General features: G+C 44.8%; 1 protein-coding gene across 1 annotated transcript in view; it reads right to left on the reverse strand.

Moving 5' to 3' along the window:
• The window catches only part of SYCP2 (synaptonemal complex protein 2), a gene marked incomplete at its 5' end in the record, with an annotated part of 200,775 nt that overhangs the window by 104,081 nt on the left and 75,075 nt on the right, over nt 1-21,619 (reverse strand). The window contains 7 exons of the mRNA XM_077458435.1: nt 4,948-5,000; nt 5,091-5,259; nt 5,932-5,980; nt 7,407-7,462; nt 20,023-20,080; nt 20,203-20,273; nt 20,835-20,871. Coding sequence (XP_077314561.1) covers nt 4,948-5,000; nt 5,091-5,259; nt 5,932-5,980; nt 7,407-7,462; nt 20,023-20,080; nt 20,203-20,273; nt 20,835-20,871 — 493 coding nt within the window. The remainder of the gene's footprint in view (nt 1-4,947; nt 5,001-5,090; nt 5,260-5,931; nt 5,981-7,406; nt 7,463-20,022; nt 20,081-20,202; nt 20,274-20,834; nt 20,872-21,619) is intronic.

Below are 21,619 nucleotides of genomic sequence, written 5' to 3' on the forward strand. Positions count from 1 at the left end.
ATGAATCACTTCTGAGTAGTTTTCCTCACACCAAGAGAAGAAAGGTGACAGGGAAGGGATCTCCAGCTGGGTGACAGCCTCAGCTCTGTTCCTGTGTGCTGTGTGAAGGGGAGGGGGGGGGGGGGTGTTCCTTCCCTTCAATCAGCTCTCAGAGCTCTCTTCACTGAACTGCAGTATCACTTCAGCTCTCTGCCCCCTTTTTTCTGAATGCTCAGACAAGATTTAAAAATCCTGGACTTTAAACAAATGAAGAGGCTCTAAGTACCCTGGATTGACTGGAGACCAATAACTCCTTCCCAACCATGCAGGCTGGCATCTGTCGTTACCTGTTTTTCAGCGTAAAAGGAGAAACAACTTCCCATACCCAAGATGGCTTATCTTGATCTTGCTGTCCAGAGACAAGGAGACGGTGTGCCAGGATCTTGTGCTGCGACATTCTGGTGTGGTGCTGTGCATAAGAAATCACCTCAAATGATGCTGCCATGAGAGCAACACTTTCATGAATAGGCACATAGATTACCGCCAGTTAGTAAGCATTATGTGGACCTGAAGTTTTACCTTTCTTAGTCTCCAACAAAAGGAAGACCTTAAATAACCAACTTACCACATTCTACTCAATGTCCCATTTAGACTAATAAAAGAGTTTCAGTGCTCTGACTCAGGCTCCTGTTAGTCAGAAAATATTCAATCATCCAAGATAGTCAGCACATGACAGGATCTTAGACAAAAATATGAAGCATTATTGATTCAAAGGCTTAAAAAACATTAACATAGCCCTGATTATGTGTTTCAGCCCTAACCATAGCTGGCTACCAACTGAGATGACAATTTAAAATACATAGACCTCACCTTCTCATTTGATACCTTAGGCGGATACATTTCGAAATCTGAAAAATAGCTGATTCAAAAAAAAAAATCAAAGCAAACAGTGTTGGAAAAAAAAACAATGATCAATATCCCTAGTGCTCAGTTCACATATATTACTTTACAAACAAATGAATAGCCCACCTTGGATTTAGACCTTGTGATGTTTTTGTAGAAAGTTTTGGGATCCACCAAGCCTAACTCCCCAACAGATGTCTGTGTACGTCTTTTTCTCTGATTGGTCTATTAACCCTTTCTACATCATCAAACTGAAAACTAGACATATCCCCAGAATGCACATCTTTAAAATGTTTAGAGACAGATGACAATTGTTTGGCCAGTTGTCCACTAACCCAACTTTAAGTGGGTTTATTTCTACATACAATATATTCAAACACACAGACTATGCATTGGATCGTGTATATGAGATTGTTAATGTTGTAAATATGGTAATGCCATATGGAAAACTAAGTAATTTTTTCTTTCGTTTTAAAACGTACCTAGCAATAACGAAGTGTTTGTACCAAATTTGTGTGATCACACAGTGGAGAGCCAGCACATACTTTCAGAAGTTTGTGATGTGAATAAATTGGGTGATAATAGAGCTTGTGCAGGGCTGTATACATTAATAAAGCTTCATATTTTGCTAAGATCCTGTCAAGTGCCGACTATCTTGGATGATAGAAGGAAGATCTTGGCCTAGTTAGTATCCAATATCAGCCCCAATTATTCCAGTAGAAGTAACAGAATAAGCATATTATTTTGAGATTTAAAATCCACCTGACTTCAATTCCACTTGAGACTGTGACCCCAATAGGGATCCAGCGCTGTCCTAACAGGTCTTTGGTTTAGTGAAGCCAGCTGTGACTGCTTGTAGCTTCACAGCAAGCTTCCCACTGCGCATGTCCGAGCCGTGCTGCGCTATGTGAATGGTCCCGCAGTCACCTGGGACCCGAAGGTTGTGGGTGGGGGGGGGGGGGGGAGAACTTCCATTAGAATTGCCTAGGCAATTCCAGCAGAGGTGGGAGTGGGTACCTATGTATTTTGTTACTTTTTTAGGTACATTAAAAAACACTAGCACACCTAGTGATATTGACTCTACTAAACACGGATGCAGATCTGTCTTAGCATTGTCATTTTGCATATGTGCCTTCTGAATGGGGGTTACAAGATGCTGTGGGTGCTTGTACTCTCATGGACTCGTAAACATCCCTTGTAATAGAAAAAAAAAACATGACAGGACCTCTTAAATATGAGATCCGGGGTCAAAAAGACCTCACATCTCATATTTACACTAAAATGCACTAAAAAAATATTGTTTGAAAGAAAAAAAAAAGTCCCTTTAAAAGCTATGGGCGGAAGTGACGTTTTGATTTTGCTTCCACCCTGCAATGTTTTGGAGCCGGGTGGTGGCCAACTTCCCCTCACTCAGCTTCAAATCACAGAGAGGCACTGCTGGCGGCTCCAGTAAGCAGCAGAGGGCACTGGAGTGCGGCGGGAGGGTGCTCTCTCCCGCCACCGATAAAAGTGATCTTGCGGCAAATCTGCCACAGAGACCACTTTTATCTGAAACCGGACCGCTCACTGAAGAGGAGGATACCAGGGTTATGGCAGCTAGCTGCTGCCATAACAATGATATTCCTCTTCAAATAGTGCCGACGTATATCGTTGTGAGCCGGTCCGGAAATGGTTAATGGGCACAAAATCGGTAATGTTTGGGAAGTTTTTGAGCGGAAAAAACGAAGGACAAGTTTGGAAATTTTCTACCGAACGAACGATAAATATAAAGGTTAATGTGTTTCCCGTCTGAACTGTTTGTACTAGGTATACGTAAAAAAAACCGAACAATAAATTGATTCATTTATGTCCACTGAACGATTTATCAGTCATTACATGATGGCACTATCGTTTGCTCTCAGGGCCAAATGTTCGTTTTTCAAAAATGGGTTCGGCCGATTTTTCATTTCGTGTATGGCCAGCATTAGGGCTTTCGCGCCTTCTTCTAGCTCTTTTACAGGCGGTGGGACTGTAACATCATAATAGGTGGGGACATCATCCGGTGATGCCCCTATATAAGTCGCCACGCGTCGTGTCCGTGCCATTGTGAGTGGAGGATGCGACGAGGCAACATCTGAAGAGAAGAACAGAAGGCGGCGACAGAAGACCGGGCCACCGCCTGTAAAAGAGCTAGAAGAAGGAGCGGTGGCCCGGCAAGAAGAACCGAAGAGGGGGACAAGACCCCTGAAGAGGGGGACAAGACCCCCGAAGTCGGAAGAAGAGGGCGGCGGTGAGGAAGAAAGCCGAGCTCCTCCGCTAGTAAAAGAACTAGAAGAAGATAGCGGAGGAGTCCGGCGAGAAGACCCCCGAAGACGGAAGGCCCCCGGAGCTGTGCAATAAACTATTTTAACCCTTGTGTGTTGTGTTTTTTTTTTACTTTTTTTACAGGTGAATGGGTAGGGGTACATTGTACCCCATACTCATTCACATAGGGTGGGGGGCTGGGATCCAGGGGCCCCCTTATTAAAGGGGGCTCCCGAATTCCGATAAGCCCCCCGTCCGCAGACCCCGGCAACCAACAGCCAGGGTTGTCGGGAAGAGGCCCTTGTCCTCATCAACATGGGGACAAGGTGCTTTGGGGTGGGGGGCCGCGTGCAGGCCCTGCCTACCTGGAGTCGCGCTCAAAACGAGCAGACTTTCCTCCGCGTGTGTGGGCGAGTCCGTTCATTTCAAAAGTACGTATTAGTCCACTGAAAAAGTGCCGTGTGTGGGCAAGTAGCCTGTTCGGAAAGTCCGTCGGACTAAGTCCACCGGATAGTCGGCTACGTGTGTAAGCGGCATAAAAGGCAAAACATTTTTTTCCCCATTTTAGATACAGTAAGGAAGGGTTATAACCCACGTCAGTTTTATTTTTTGCAACCTGTGTCCCATTGGGGTTATTTCTCTTCACTTCCTGTTCCATAACCAAAACAGGATGTGAAAGAAAATCTCTCTAAAGTGAGAGAAATCACTGGTTGCTCCAGGGTCACCAGAACTAGAGTTGAAGTTTTGCCCTCCATTCCTGTTCTGGGGGCAACAAAAAATATTGGATTATTGGATTTTCTTATATATATGACAATGCTTAACAAGACAAATAGTGAGGGTGAAGCTCCCTAACAGGAACACAGGCAGCTGTAAAAAAAATAAAAAAAAATCTGACTAATGTCCTTTTCCCTCTCCACTGTATCTAAAACTAAAAAAAGTTTTGCATGCATATTATATATATATATATTATATACACACACACACTCTCTCACAAAAGTTAGTACATCGCTCACATTTTTGTAAATACTTTATACCTTTTCATGTGACAACACTGAAGAAATGACACTTTGCTACAATGTAAAGTAGTGAGCGTATAGCTTGCATAACAGTGTAAATTTGCTGTCCCCTCAAAATAACTCAACACACAGCTATTAATGTCTAAACCACTGGCTACAGAAGTGAGTTGAAGAGGACTCCAGTGGCAACCTGTGAAACTCTGGTGAACTCCACGCCCAAGAGGGTCAAGGCAGTGCTGAAAAATAATGGTGGCCACACAAAATATTTACACTTTAGGCCCAATCTGGAATTTTATACTTAGGGGGTGCACTCGATTTTGTTGCCAAAAGACTAGACATTAATGACTGTGTGTTGAGTTATTTTTAGGGGACAGCAAATTTACTCTGTTATACAAGGAGTAAACTCACTACTTTACATTGTAGCAAAAATTTAATTTCTTCAGTGTTGTCACTGAAAAGATATAATAAAATATTTACAAGAATGTGAGGGGTGTGCTCAGTTTTGTGAGATAATTTTATTATACAAGCTGCTTTGATATACAGTAACAGGAGGAATAATATTTTAATATCCTACAGTTCATGCCTCCATTGTTTTTTTTTTTTTTTTTTTGCTCTGTTTCACAGCTACACCAGACGAATACTCCTCCGCAATCAACACTTTTGGGTCACTTTAAAGGCTCAATTGCTTAAAAAAACATATATATTAAGACAGCATTTTGGCACTTTAACAACAAGGTATAAGCTGGAATCCCCCTCTTAATATTACCTTAGAAGATGCCTTCCTTTTCCTATTTTGTTTAGGAATTTCCTCTGCTCTGCCTGTAAACAAAGAGATCAAACACAACACCCACAGCTTGAATTTATTGGTGCGAAAAGAAAGGTCAGAACAAATGACAGATATATACTCACATGCCATAGTCGGCTTTGGAGGTTTGGTTTGCTTTTGTCTGCTGTAGCCAACAATCTTGGGTTTCTTTTTGCTGGCAGTGTTCCTTAACCAGCTATGATCTGTTTTGGTATCATCGCCTCCTCTGTCAGTATCCGTGTCACTAAACAGATGCTTGTGTGAGCTTTTGGCCTAGCAAAAGAAAAACAACTTTCAGTTTTGAATTTTTTAGGTAAAGTTGCTCTAGGATTATAAAATATTTATATGGCTATGATGAACCCAGGGATATCAATCTTTGCCTATACCGCTAGAATGCTACGTTCAGTCCCAGCAAAGGACACCAATTTAATAGGGTTTATGCAAGTTCTTCCATGGCTGCATCAGTCTGTTCTAGGCAGTTTTTATTCTACCAGATTTTATAACCATTAAAACAGTGGGTCGTATAGATTTCACCCAAAACTGGCTATACAATGGATGTGTACATTTATTTATTAGGTAGGGACATTAAGTTATAAATGCCTTCAGGTCATTAAAATGTTCACTGTAAAGTACTATGGATAAATGGTAAGCGCTATAAAAATACATTAAATTAATAAAGCTTTTAATCTTCTATTTCATGTAGTGCACACTATTTTCAGGCAATGATGTAATAAGAGCACTCTGACAGTATTGTGGACTGTAGCAGAGCTTGGATGCTGGTTCTCCTTCCTATAATAATGCTGTACAGGGCAATACAGGAGACTGAAATTAAGACAGATTCAGGTACTTGCATCAATCGCATTCAAATGATTTTGTTAATGAACACATCACTGCTTTAATTAATATACCTTCCTGCTTTAATAGTAAAACAGGCACAACATTTACCTTTTGCTTAGTCACTGTAGTACTTTTCTGTTTTATTTCAGCTGTGCTCCTAAACAAAAGCAACATTTATATTAATTATGTGAATTATTTAATACTTTACAGTGCACAACACAAAAGTACATGTTTATCAATCCAACATCCATCTTGGCCAAGTTCTAAGAAACTAAAACCAAATTAAAGTCTTGGGATACAAACTTTACCTTAGTGACCATGTCTGTAAATCCCAAATACTGCTTTATAAAATTAAAAAAAAAACAGCTTATTTTTAATACTCATGTACTTCTCTGTGATCCAGTACCAGTACTCTTCTGTGCTGAATGACACCCAGTATCATCCAACCATTTCCTGTAAGCCCAGGACGTCATGAAAACACCCACTAGGGGTGCATCAATATATTGGCCTGGGCTGACTGTACCACTGGATAAAGAGGCAGTGACAATTCATTATATGCAGTAAGGACTGCCTCCTGCCACTGTTGGAAGAAAAGAGGAAGAGCCTCTGACTTCAGGATTTATGAGGAGGAATGAGGAAGAGGAATGGCCTGAAGACTTAAGGATTTATGGTATGTCTAAAGATTTAACTTTAAATAAAGTGGAGGGAGAGAGAAGTGAAATGAGTGCAAAAAAAAGAAGCTGCAGTTAAGGCCCCTTTCACACGGGACAGATCCGTAATGATCCGCCCCGTGATGATTCGCTTGCTCAGCGGGGATCGCTCCGTTTGTCCCCGCTGAGCCGGCGGATGATAGTGTGCAGGGACCGCCCTGTTAGCTTTCTGCTCTCCGCTACAGGGGAACGGATGAACACGGACCGTCTGTCCGTGTTCATCAGATTCACTCTGCAGACGGATAGAAAAATAGGATTTTCCTCCGTCTGCAGAATCGGACAATAGCGGAGACAGATGATATCAGGTGTCTGCAGATGTTCATCCCCAGACACCCGCTATCCCATAGGAATGCATGTATGTCCGTATTTCATCCGCAAACGGATGGATGAAATACGGACATACTGTCCGCATGTGTGAAAGGGACCTTAGGGTCACCACAAGAAAAAAAAACAAAAAAAAACTTTAATTTACTTTGTAATTAAAACTTGTTTCAGACAGTAAACAGGAGTTTTAAAAGATTACAGGATTGTTCAATTTACATATTCATAATGATACTTTATTGTGTGATCCTCACATACATTTAGATTTTATAGTCCAATAGCAGCCTGCAGTGGTTACAGTTCTACTTAGTCTATGGGTAAAGCCCATGCACTGTGTGGAATCACACAATGTAAAAAAATGTGCAGCGCAAATGGAATTTTGCTGATGGAGTACTAGCCCTAGAAAGATATTCAGTTCATCTTTAGATGGTCTGAATAGGGTTTCTTACTAAGGATTGGCCCCTGCTAAAAAGCTCAAAGGCCTTAAAAGTAAACAATACATTTTAGATCCTTAACACCAGATCTGGCGAAATGAAAAATTAAAACGCTTACTCATTGCTACCCATTGATACACTGGATGTTGGCTTTGGTAAAAAAGTTGATGCAACCTTAAATAAAAAAAGAAAATCCCTATGTTAGCAATTTCCATATTGTTCATTTGTTTACTGTTCCATCACAGCAATAATCTGACAAATTAAAAGGCCAGCTTTGGGAATTACAAAAATAAACTACCAGCGCAGTGGAATAATAGGATTTTTAGAACAGCTTACCTGTAAAATCCTTTTCTTGGAGTACATCATGGGACACAGAGCCTTAATTACTTAATGAGTTATAGGCCACCTTCAGGTGATGGACACTGGTATACACAATCCAGGAAGTTCACTCCTTATATAACCCCTCCTCCTTCCAGGAGCACATCAGTTTTTGTAGCAAAGCAATATACTTAAATTTCCAAAAAAGAGGGGAGGGACCTCTGTGTCCCATAATGTACCCCAAGAAAAGGATTTTACAGGAAAGCTGTCATAAAAATTCTATTTTCTTTATCGTACATCATAAGATACAGAGTCTTAATTAATTACTTAATGGACGTCCCATAGGAATGCTACTTGAGGGGAGGGAGACACAACCCGGAGGGTTCCCCCAGACTTGAGGACCTATACTGCTGCCTGCAGCACATTGCGCCCAAAGGCGATATCCTCATACCTCCTTACATCCAGCTGATAACATTTTGTGAATGTATGCACTGAAGACCAAGTTGCGGCTTTACCGATCTGAGCCATGGAAACCTGGTGACGCACGGCCCAAAAAGCACTAACCGCCCTGGTAGAGTGCGTCTTAACTTGAAAAGGGCGAATCCTACCCCTTAAATCATAAGTTTGAATTATCGCTTACCGAATCCACTTAGCAACAGTGGATTTCGACGCTGCCTGTCCTTTCTTAGGACCCTCTGGCAGAATAAATAAGACATAAGTCGTACGAATCTCAGAAGTTGCCTTTAAATAGATTTTTACTGCTCTCACCACATCAAGACAATGTAGTGACTTTTTGTCCCTGGAACATGGTTTTGGAAAAAACGATCGCAGGACAATATTTTGGTTCAGGTGAAAACCTAAGACCACTTTTGGTAAAAAACCTGGACGAGGGCGCAACACCACTCTGTCCTCGTTAAAAATCAAATATAGCTCTTTACAACAAAGGGTAGCCAATTACGAAACCCTCCTTGCTGAGGATATAGCAACCAAAAATTCCAATTTCCTTGTCAGAATGACTAAGGGAATATGTTGTATTGGTTCAAATGGCTGTTTTTGTAACACAGACAAAATTAAATTCAAGTCCCAAGGGTTCAAGGGAGGTTTGACGGGCAGATAAAGCCGCATTACCCTTTGCATAAAACCCTGGACTAAAGAATGTTTAGCAAGTGGTCTTTGAAATAAGACCGATAAAGCTGAGACTTGGCCTTTAATAGTACTCAAGGCCAATTTCATTTCTACCCCTAATTGTAGGAAGGCAAAAATGTTGCCTATGATATATTTCCAAGGGTGCCAACCCTTGGATTCACACCAGGAAACATAAGCCTTCCAGACTCTATAATATATAGTTCTGGAAGTTGGCTTCCTTGCGCTAATCAGGGTAGAGATAACTGACCCGAAAAGCCCACGTTTCTTCAGAATGTGGGTTTCAATAGCCAAGCCATTACATTTAGAGACCGTAAGGAAGGATGGAATATCGGTCCTTGTGAGAGCAGATCTGGCTGTAGTGGGAGGGACCATGGGCCCTCCACTGCCATCTTTATGATTTCTGCATACCATGACCTTCTGGGCCCTGTTGGTGCCACCAGAATTACCGCCTTTCTTTACAGCTTGATCCTGCAAAGAAGTCAAGGCGGCAACTGAATAGGGGGGAATGCATAGATCAGTGAGAACTGATCCCATGGGGTCACCAACGCATCCGTTCCGCATGCGAGTGGATCCATTGTTCTGTCCACAAAGTTGACTAACTTCATGTTGAACCTGGACGCTAGAAGATCTATGTCCAGAGTCCCCCATCTTTGGCAACCAGCCCAAAATATGTTGGGGTGAAGAGACCATTCCCCTGGGAATAATTGCGGGTCACTCAAGTAGTCCGCCTGCCAATTCTCTACTCCCGGAATGAAGACTGCCGATAGGCATGGAAAATTCCTTTCTGCCCGAGTTAGAATATGGTTCACCTCTCTCTGCGCTAAGAGATTTTTGGTGCCCCCTTGGTGATTGATATAGGCCACAGCTGTGGCATTGTCTGATTGAATCCCGACAGGACAATCCCATAGCCTGAAAGTCCAGGCCTTTGGAGACAGACGCACTGCCCGAATCTCTAGGATTTTGATGGGCAAGTTTCTTTTGGTTCTTGACCACTGTCCCTGGACTGCTCCCCAGCCTGAAAGGTTGGCATCCATCCCTACCACTTTCCAGATGAATGATCTGAAGGATTTTTCTTTCAACAGATTCTGGGTTAGTAACCACCAAGTGAGGCTTTGGCACATTCTTGGGGACAGCCGCATTGGCAAATCTAAAGCTTGAATTGTTTTGTTCCAAGCAGACAGGATACTGTATTGCAACAGTCTTGAATGAAACTGGGCATAGGGAACTGCTTTGAATGAAGCCACCATGGCTAGCAACCTCATGCAAAGGCGAATGGAGGTATCGCCTTTTGACCTGACCATCCGCACCAGCTCTCTTATGGAGTTTATTTTTGCCTGAAGCAAGAACACCTTTTCTTGGGCTGTGTCTATGATCAGACCCAGGTACTCCAGCATTTTGAACGGTATTAAGGAATATTTCTCTAGATTGAGAATCCAACCCAAACTTTCCAGATAATTGTTGTAGTGCGTACTCTTTGCTCCAAACGAGCCACGACTGATCTATTAGTAAATGATTGTCTATGTACGCTACGACTGTTATGACCTGTGCCCTTTTGTGAATGCCCGGGGTGGTGTGGCTAGCCCGAAGGGTAGGGCTACAAACTGAAAATGCTGCTGTTCTAACTCGAATCGCAGGAAACCTTTGGTGAACAGGAAATAAAGGGACATGCAGATATGCATCCCTAATGTCGATGCCAGAAGTTCTCCTTTTAGAAGGATAGAAACTACTGACCTGATCGTCTCCATGCGAAAGGAGCGGATCTTCAGGAACTGATTTCAAATTTTTACATCTAGAACGGGTCTGACATCTCCATTTGGTTTTGGTACCATAAAAATATTTGAATAAAACCCCAGATCTTGTTTTTTTGTGGGGATCTGTATGATCACCCCTTGAGATACTAATTGGTCTAGTGCCTGAAACAGAGATTGTCTTTTCTCTGGATCTTTCAGAAAGCTTGATCTCAGGAAGCGAGACGGTGGAAAGTCCCAAAATTCCAGCTTGTATCTAGCGTTACCGTTGAGATGACCTCGCCTGTCCTGAATTTCCTCTTTCCAGAATTCTGAAAACTGCAGAAGTCTTCCCCCACCTTGGTGAGGGGGGTTGTCTCTTCATGATGAGACTTTAGGATTCTGAATTGCAGGTTTCCGACTCCAGGAATCTTCTTTTAAGCCTGGGCTTGACCCTGAGGTTTTCCTCTAGAGTCTGACGGCGGAGGCCGGCGCCACTACTTAGAGGCGGAAGCCCCTGGCACAGGGGAAAGAGCCTGTTTAACCACTTCCCGGCTGATAAATACTGCGTCAGAAGGGCACGTACAGGCAGATTAACGTACCTAGATGTTACCCTTTAAGAGGAGGTTCGCGGGCGCGCCCGCTGGGAGTTCTGTGACCGTGATCGCGGGTACCTGTAATTGGGAGCGCTGATCAGTGACGTGTCGCACACAGCCCCCCTACAATTAGAATCACTCCCTAGGACACACTTAACCCCTACAGCGCCATCTAGTGGTAACCCCTTCACTGCCAGTCACAATATTTTTTTTAGTAATCAATGCAAATCAAATCAAATCAATGCAAATTATCAATATAAATGCCATAAAACTATCCCCTATTTTGTAGATGCTATAACTTTTGCGCAAACCAATCAATAAATGCTTATTGCGATTTTTTCCCCCAAAAATATGTAGAAGAATAATACGCATCGAGCTAAACTGAGGAAAAAAAATATTTTTTGGGGATATTTATTATAGCAAAAAGTAAAAAATAATGTGTTTTTTTTCCAAAATTGTCTCTATTTTTTTGTTTATAACACAAAAAATAAAAACCCCAGAGGTGATCAAACACCACCAAAAGAAAGCTCTATATGTGGGAAAAAAATAGGCGTCAATGTGGTTTGGGAACCACATTGCACGACCGCGCAATTGTCAGTTAAAGTGAAGCAGTGCCGGGGCGTGGCCCGGCCGGCGATGGAATGAGACGCATGTGAGCTGAGCTCCGTTCCAACCGTTATCCTCGGCATATATCCTGAGTGCCCACCGGCCACTACATAATATACCACCGTACCCGAAGGTGTCCGGCGAGTTTGTGGACATGTCTCCGCCAAAAAGAAGCACCGCAGCGGCTGCAGCACTCGATAAATGCCGGAGGCAGGAGCGGGACCACGAGGACAAACATGGCGGCCCGGCCCCTTCACAAGCGGAGCCTGCTGCACCGGACACAGCGAAAGTTCTCGAGGTGATCTCTTCTGGTCAATCCGCCCTTACTTGCAAGATCGAAGAGGTCAAGGTAGACATCTCCCTGATCCGCCAGGACCTGTCCAAGTTAAGGGATAGGGTGAAGGAGACGGAGACCAGGATCAGTCAGGCCGAAGATGTCCTGTTCCCGATGCAGCACGCGCAAGAGGATATGCAGAGGAGGCTGCAACAGATGGCCCAGAAGCAGGACGATTTGGAAAACAGAGCCCGAAGGTCCAACCTACGGTTTGTTGGCCTCCCGGAGGGCTCGGAAGGTGCAGACCCGGCTACGTTTTTGGAAAACCTCCTAATCAAATCGTACAGCAGGGAGGCCTTCTCTGCCTCATTCGTAGTGGAACGGGCCCATAGGATGCCGGCGTGCCCACCACCTGAAGGAGCCCCACCGCGTACATTTATTGCCAAAATTCTAAATTACCGGGATAGGGACACCATCCTGCGTCTCACCCGGGAGAGGGGAAATATCCCCTTCCAGAATGGCCAAGTATCAGTTTTTCTGGACTTCTCAGCGGAGGTCCAGAAGCAGCGCTCCCGCTTAGTGGAAATCAAGAGGCGCCTCAGGGCCCACCACATAAAGTACGCAATGCTGTTCCCGGCTAGACTCCGCATTGCAGGGGAGGATCGTGCCCATTTTTTTGAAGACCCGGCGGCGGCGGTGGCCTGGCTGGACCAGAGGGAAGCGGCCCGGAATCGGCCGCCACGGGACTGAACACATCGCGGGCTTGTGAGTAAGCTACCTGAGACATGTTCTGTTCGAACCTTGCTGCCCCAGCGGACGGGGAACCGTGGGCCAGGACCTACTACCACTACTAAGATTATTGTATGTCTCGGTGCATGGGACCTTTTCCCCAGTTTTTTATGTGGATGTAAGGGGGGCTTATGTTTCCCCCCGTTGTCCCCCTTCCTATATGGATATTTTCTCCCCCTTGTGTTTTTCCTTTTTTCTTTTTGTTGCTCGCCCTTTTCCCCTTTTTTATCAGCTCCTTACTTTGCGGACTGCTGCTCGGCATGAGAAAGCCACGTCGAGTGGCTCATCCATGAATCAAGGAACTATATTGGGCTCCGGGTTTAACAATACTCCTACGATGGCCTCTTAGCTTCCCCCCCTCCCCTCCCTTTTTCCCCCTTCCCTCCCTTTTCCCCCCTTTCTTTTTTCCCCCCCCTGTCACTAACCTTTCTAATGTTTCTTTTCTCGTCACTTCTTCTCCTCCCCTCTTTTCATACCCACTCTCCCCCCCTTTGTACCCCCTTCTCTCCCATTTACCTTCTCTCCTCCCCCCTTTTTACCTCTCTTATTCTATCCCCCTTCCCCTCCACCCCCTCTCATTCTCTCCTGCTCTGCTTTCCCCCCTTCCTCTTTCCCCATGGCCATGGTTTTCTTGGAGGGAGTACATTTTTTGTATAGCACTAGGTAATTGATACGCCTGTGTGCGCAGTCAGGAGACGGGACTTTACAAGTGGCAGAATTCTCCTGAGGCTCACGGCGCCTTGGCCGTGATATCCAAACTGACAGCCTATGCTATGTGTCTCCATGACAGTGTGCAGGAGTGGGCACATTATAACTATGGTGCTGAGCATTAAGTTCACTTACATGTTGCTGGTTAAAGCACCGGTATACGGTGTGTATGTTTTAAACTCCATCGCTGGGAACACACCCAGCGAATCTTCACCCCCATGGCTTGCTGTGGTTTAAGCAAAGTTAGGATTCGTTCAGGGATGTATGCTCCGGCAAGGTTGGGGTGGCTGAGAGCTGGGAGGGGGGAGTTGGGATGTTTATGTTCTGGTTATGGTTTTAGGTTTTATGTATATATTATGGTCTTAACTATGCACTATGGCACAAGAAATGCTAGAATGCTATTCACACTATGTTCGCTTTATTATATAGTATGCGACCTTTACTGGTCTGGGAGAGTCACTGCTCTGGGGACCGTCCGCCTTCCTCCTTTGAATACACCTGAAAAGTTTCCCCCATGGGTGAGTTGAAATTACTGTCCTGGAATGTCCGGGGGCTCCGTGACAAATTAAAACGCACAGCGGTATTTAGCTGCCATAAATCTTATAGGGCGGATATTATAATTCTGGTGGAAACTCATATCACCGGACAACTGCAGTTGGCACTGAAGCACCCCTGGATAGGCTGGGCATATCATGCCACCTATACACCATTTTCCCATGGGGTCTCCATTCTAGTAACTAAAATTACCCACTTTGAGCTGATCTCAATACGGACGGATCTCCAGGGCAGATACTTGTTTTTACATTGTGTTCTATATGGGGAACAATATCTTGTGTTGGCTTTTTATGTACCCCCGCCTTATAACTCTAAGGTTATTACTGAAGGGCTCTCATACATGGCCCAGCACCCCACAACCCCAGCAATATGGCTTGGGGATTTTAACATGGTTCTAGACCAGGAAGCAGACAGGATGCGCCTAGATAGGGGTGGTCAAATCCATGGTGAGACTAGACTGGGCCGCACTTTCAGAGAGTTCTCTCTCATTGACGCATGGCGACATGGGTCAGAGAAGCGGGTATATTTGTGCTTCTCGGCGGCCCACTCCTCTATGTCCCGCATAGACTACTTTATGATTTCAAAGGGTCTGCTGCCCAGATTGCTGGACGCAGGATACTGTGCCCGATCGCTCTCGGACCACGCCCCCTGTTGGGCTACATTTGAGCTGGCACGGCCGGCGGGTCCGAGGCCGTGGAGATTGCACCCCTTTTGGCTATCAGCACTGGGCGAATGCGAGGACATAGAGAAGGAATGGCAGTTCTTTTTTTGACACCAACCGCGACACGGCCCGGATGTTTGGGAGGCCTTCAAACTGGCCTTCAAACTACATGTCCGCTCCACTCTCTCGAGGCGCATCAACCGGTTAAAGAAGTCTTCTAAGCCCTTGTACATGCGGTCGGAGAATCCGTCAGGATGTGTCCTATCGGATAATCCGACTGTGTGTGGTATGCATCGGACTGATTCCGTCCGAATATTCGTCGGACCCAATTTTCCAACATGTTGGAAATATTTCCAGACCAACTGGTTCGATCGGACATACTCCGATCATGTGTAGCGAATTTTGATCGGACCAAGTGCCACGCATGCTCAGATCAAATTCCTACATCAAAGCTATTGGCTACTAGTCTGAATATAGTCCCATCGTAACGAAATTACGTCATCGCGTTCTGAAAGATCGGATTTTTCGACAACTTAGTCAAACCGTGTGTATGCAACAGTTTCGGACACATTCCTTCGGACTAAATCCGACGGACCAAATCCGACGGATTTGGTTGGCAGAATCTCCGACCGTGTGGAGTCGGCGACTGCTGACTTGAGCACTAACCCCACTCCGACCAAGGCAGTTACTTAGGCATCACACACACGCAATTGAGCATCTCCAGTACGAACAAGCCAAACAGAAGCTCTTTTTCACCAGACAGCGGGTGTTCAAGCAAGGGGAACGCGCGGGGAAGCTCTTGGCCTATCTGGCGCATCAGGACTCCAGGCCTCCGGTGGTGGTCTCTTTGACTGACCGACGGGGAGTGGAGGTGACTGATCCACCGGTGGTGGCAGAGATGTTTCGTGAGTTTTACGCGGCGGTATACGCCTCCCAGGTGAATACACCGAGGACGGAGACCGAGACTTACCTGGGGGGGATTTCCCATCCCCGGCTGTCAATGGAACAGGTCGTGGACCTTGAAGCCCCCTTGAATACGGATGATATTGCCTTGGCGATAGCATCTCTGGCTTCAGCTAAGGCCCCTGGACAGGACGGCATTCCGTTAGACTTCTACGCCCAATACTCTAACATAATTGTACCGGAACTATTGAAGTTATCTAAATATATATTTGAATCAGAAGCCCTTCCCGAGACTCTACGACAAGCCACCATTATAGTGTTGCCCAAGCCAGGTAAGAACCCCCACCTCCCTGAATCTTACCGCCCCATTTCCCTACTTCAGACCGATATTAAAATACTAGCTAAAATTTTGGCCAGCAGACTTAACAAGATAATATTGTCACTTATCCACCCCGATAAAATGGGGTTTATGCCGGGGAAAAACACGGCCATGAATATCCGTCGTTTATATATGAACATTCAGGCGGGGCATGACTCGGTGGGGTCGAGGGCAGTGGTGTCCTTGGATGCGGCCAAGGCCTTCGACTCCATCGAGTGGGAATACCTTTGGGAATGTCTGGGACGATTTGGCTTTGGCCCCAATTTTGTAAAATGGGTTACATTACTCTATTATCGGCCGATGGCTAGGGTCGCGGTTAACGGCTGGGTGTCGGACCCTTTCCCCCTTGGGCGGGGTACCCGCCAGGGATGCCCGCTTTCTCCTCTTTTGTATGCCCTTGTGGCAGAACCCCTGGCGGCCAGGCTCCGGCAACACCCGGGAGTGGTCGGCCTTCGCAGTGGCACTCTGGTGGAATCAGTGAGTATGTATGCGGACGACACTCTTTTGTACTTGGAGGATGAAGGGCCGTCGCTGCAGACTGCCTTGGAGGTGATAGAGGAGTTTGGCAACCACTCGGGCTTAAGAATAAACTGGTCCAAATAGCAGGTTCTGCCCCTGGACGTGTCTGTGCCAGACCGTTGTGCGACCTCCCTCCCACTATCCAGGGTGTCCGAGATCCAGTACCTGGGGATACGCATTACAAGGGAACCACGGGATTACATCATACATAATATCGAACCCCTATTTTTATTTTTAAAAGCACGCACCCAGGCCTGGTCCCGTCTCCCTCTTGGGGTTATGGGCAGGGTTAATTTGACTAAAATGATTTTGTTGCCTAAGATCCTTTATGCGCTCTGGCACTCCCCGGTTATGATCCCACTCCGAATTTTTTAATCGCTAGACAACATTCTTAACGCGTTTATTTGGGGCTCATCTAGACATAAGCTGGCTTGGAATACCCTTAAGAATCCGTCCTGTTCAGGGGGGGCAGCCCTCCCAGACTTCCGTGCTTACTATATGGCGGCTATATTACTATATTTTTACCACCTGCACAGATCGGATGGGGAGAGATATCAGACGCTGGTGGGTAGAGGGGAGGGTCTCCACACTCATACTCCCATTCAGATGCTTTTTCGGGGAGGGAGGGCGGGAGACACCCAAACTCAATTTTTATCATACCACCTAAAGATTTGGAAGTTAGCGCTGGGAGTTGTCGGCGCAGACTTTCACAACTCACATACCCCCCTGTGGTGCAACCCCCTGTTGCAGGAGCTACTGGATATCCCTGAGTATGAACTATGGGCCTCTAGGGGTATTATTTTTCTACACCAAGTCATATCCCCACTCGGAATACGTGCTTTTTCCTCGTTACAGGCGGAGTTTGACCTGCCCCACTATATGCAATTGCGATACTTACAGCTACGACACGCACTTAGATCCCAGTTTGCTGAAGGCCTCCCAAACGTCCAGACATTGTCCATGGTTGATTTACTATTGGGTGACAACTCGGCTCAATTGATCTCCAATATGTATAATCTATTAAGGTCAAGGGCGGTGATGCCGATCTCTGAGAGAGCCAGGGTCAGATGGGAGGATTTGGGTCCGTTGGAGGGGTCGGATTGGGACGAGATGCTTGAGAATATTAAGCAAGTATCATTGAAATTGCCTGATCGTCTTACGCAATTGTATATAATCCACAAATCATATCTTACCCCTGCCAGGTTGGCGAAATTCCGGCCTGGTTACAGTCCGGGGTGCACTATGTGCCCCAGCCCCACTGGAACATTCTACCACTTAATATGGGCATGCCCTGAGATCCAATCATATTGGGCACAAATAATCAATTTCCTACATGACCATATGGGATCACCCCTCCAACTGGACCCAAAAGTGTGTGTGCTGGGGATGTTTCCGGACATTACTCTGGACCCATACCTGACAATATTTCTACATTCAACGTTGTTTATTGCAAGGAAACTGATAGCGAAAAATTGGATGCGCCCGGCTCCTCCTCTAGTCCGAGATTGGATCATAGAAATCAACAGTAAATTGCCATACATAAAATCAGTATATAGGCACCGCAGTTGCCCTGCCAAATACAACAAGGTGTGGGATAGGTGGCTGGATGCCTTGGAAACCTGTATAGTTTAGAATGGTTACGGCTTGAGGCTCTAGGAGTGTGCCTTGGGGGGTGTGGTGGCGGGCTTTTGCCAGGGGAGGTGGGATGATGATATTGTAATGCTATTCTGCTCCTCACAGTGTATATCCTTTAAGTATTAGGCGTGAACCCCTGATGGTGTTTATACTCTAAGCCATGTGTATGTATCTACTGTTTTTTGTATTTTTTCAATTGATCAATAAACCTGTGTTTGTTAAATAAAAAATAAAAAGTGAAGCAGTGCCGAATCGCAAAAAGTGCTCTGGTCAGGAAGGGGGTAAATTCTTCCGGGGCTGGTTAAATGAAGGGCGTTTGTACTTTCTTTTGACTGCCAAAAGAGTACTTTTCCCACTAGAAATTGGTTGGATATATTTCTCCAAATCTTTTCCAAATAGTCACTTCCCCATGAAAAGGGAACCCAGTTAGGAGGTTTTTACATGGTGCTTCAGCTGACCAATTTTTTAACCACAGGATTCTATGCATATGCACAAGCAAAAGCGTAAGGCAGGATGCCTGGTGAATTGGATCTTTAATGGCATCTATGGCAAAGCATAATGCTTTTGGTAGTTCAGCCAATTCCTAAGCTTGTTGTGCAGGAATCTCTATTATCTATTTAAATTGGTCCTTTAGTGATTGACAGACGCCTATTGCAGCGACTGCAAGCTGAGTAACAGCACCTGCCAAGGAAAAAGTCGATTTTAACAGGGATTCCAACTGCGTATCTGTTGGATCCTTAAGCATTTGTGGATTGTCTACAGGACAAGTTAGGACTTTATTCACACTGGAAATCGCAGTGTCAACTGCTGGTACCTTCCATTTTTTGGAGAATTTCTTCTCCAGGGGATAAAGAATTGAGGATCTCTTAGGAGGGAGAAAATGCTTAACCAGGTGATCCCATTCAGCAAAAATAAGCTGTTCTAGTAATGCATGTGCAGGAAACGCATGCAAAGGCTGAGAAGGTTTTAAGGGACCCAAGTAAGAAACCAAGCTTTCAGGAGACTGCGTTAGGGGCAGCATGAAAGTGGAACGAACCATCTCCATAAGAGTTTGTATCAGCAATTTCTCAGATTGTGAGGCTGAAAAAGGTTCATCTACCGTTGTTTCCTCCGCAGTGGAATCATCAGTTTGTTTTTCCTCCTGATCGACTGAGGGTAACACCTCATCCTGAGCCCACTGTTTCCCTTGCAAAGGTTCTGAAGTGGGGGAGGGGGATCTAGCACGCTTCCTATCCATTTGAATGAAGGATGCAATTAAAACTGCTAATCTTCCTTCTAGACCCTGCAGGGAGGAGGAAAGGACATCTTCAGTCACATATACAGGGGCTGAGATGTGAGAAGCAGCTGCACCATCAATTTGTTCCAATAGCTCACCCTGGCTTGCCATAACTGGTAATTCAGGCGAAGATGACAGCGTGGAAATGCGACTCGAGATCCTAACGCCTGGGGGTGAAACCTTTACTTTTTTGGTTTTTGTGGTGTGCCTAGTGGTGCAGCCTAGTGCTGGGAAGAAGGTGTCCTTCCTGTATCAGGAATGCCAGTTTGCAACCCTCACGTGTCCCACAGCTCCTGTGTCCCGCCCATTTTTACATTTAAAAATGTAAATTTTGCCCCTTTTTACATTTAAAAATGTTCCCACCAACACGAGGGGGTGAGTTGGAGGGAAGGCAGAGACCCATCCAGCAGCAGGCACCAACAATAGCGACATCAGCCGCAGGATTTGCTGAGTTAACAGACAATCCAACCTTGAAGTCTGTGGAAGCAAAGAATAGAGTACGTTTTACACCTTACTCCTCACTCCCTTATAGTTAACCCTTGCAGCAGGGGGGAGGGGCAATGCAAGGGAAGTATTTTTGTAATTCCAGGAGTTGGACTTTCAAACATTATTCTCTACCTTGATTTTACCTTCTTGACTTACCCCAAGCTCTATTCTAGGGTTATCACCTTCTGCAGACTGAAAGCTGTAAATATCATCCCTGCCAAGAAAAAATATTTTTTACTGTACAATACTTTTGCCGCTAGTGAATATCAGGGGAAACATTTTTTCATGTATGTCAACAAATTTACAAATATTTTTTTTTTTTTAAACTGTACTTACCATGGCTCTCCTTTTCTAATCTTGTTCAATTCTCCCTTTTCTTTTAATTTAACCTTACTTTGCCTTTTCTCCTTGATACAACAAAACAGATACACACATTTTATATATGAATAAAAAAAAAAACGCAAAAAAAAATCGAATGCAATTTTACATATAGTTTTGGACTCCCAAAAGCTCTAGGCAATAAATAACTCCTGCCAAGCTCTGATACATAAAGGCTGCTATGAAGCAAATCTAGAGGTCGGCTAATACAATACCATGCTGGAGTACAGGGGATGTCAGGTAGCTTTTTTATAGGAAAGGCAAGGGAATGTGGTTTTGTATCGCTTTTGCTGAGGCTCACAGGAAGTCTCAAACCTTCTATAATGCTACAGGAGGATTGGATACTGGAATACCCCTCCTACTACAAGCCTGCCTCAGTTTTTGCTAGTTGCCTAGGAGGATGGACACATTTTCTTTGACCTTGCTGGAACAACTTGTTACTTGAAGGATCTGAGTCTGCTCCTAGACATGTCTGCTGTCAGAGTGTTTCTTCCTGAGGACTCTTCTTTTTCAGGATCAAACTCTTTAATACAGAATCCATCCAAGTTTTTACTATTATTAACCACAAAGGCACAAAACAATCGACTTACCTTGTTTTTTTGTGTGCTATGATCATTTACATTTTGCCTGAAATATAAGGAGAATACATTACAAATTTCCTAAATGTAAAGTTTTTAAAACGGCACATTCATGGATCAATAATTTGCAATAATGTCCATTGATTTTAGGGCGAATCTATCATTAAAATTTACACTATAAATAATTTAATATTGCACATAAAGGCTACTGCTCCTGACCTACATCATGTGGCAAAAAGCCTAAGTGCCTAGATCATCTGGTTTCCAAATGCTAGGAGCAGTGAAAATTCACAGCATTAGAGACATGGTGGGCATAAGCATGCACAACCCTCCTAAACTTATAACATGGAGCAGATGTTGCTCCTGTTAGTTAGGAGAGATTTATTCTCCTTTCTGTAGCACAGCACATAGAACGGAGATATGGAGCTGCATGCTCTGATCTTACAGCTGTTCCTGCCCCCCCCCCCCCCCCCCCAGCTCAGAGCACAGGGAACGAGAGAGGGTGTTAAACCTGGGTAGTCTCTGTTCGTGCTGTGTAATCAATATACAGGCAGAAAGCATAATGTGATCTGTCTGCTGACAGCTCACATCCCCTACGACGGCCTGGTGGGAAACAGAGGCAGCTTACTATATGGAAAACTGCCATATTCCCTGTGTTCATTTGGTGCAGACATGCACCAGTTTTTATTTCACACTGAATATGGTTCCCAAACTTGTTGATGTTAGTGCAGTTCCTTTCTAAAACGATTGAACAGAAGTAATTGTTTAAATGATTTGCTATATCCAGGTTTTCCTCA

This window comes from Lithobates pipiens, unplaced genomic scaffold (genome assembly GCF_037356315.1).
Source record: "Lithobates pipiens isolate NorthernLeopardFrog02 unplaced genomic scaffold, aLitPip1_a1.2 Scaffold_28, whole genome shotgun sequence".
Lineage (NCBI taxonomy): Eukaryota > Metazoa > Chordata > Amphibia > Anura > Ranidae > Lithobates > Lithobates pipiens.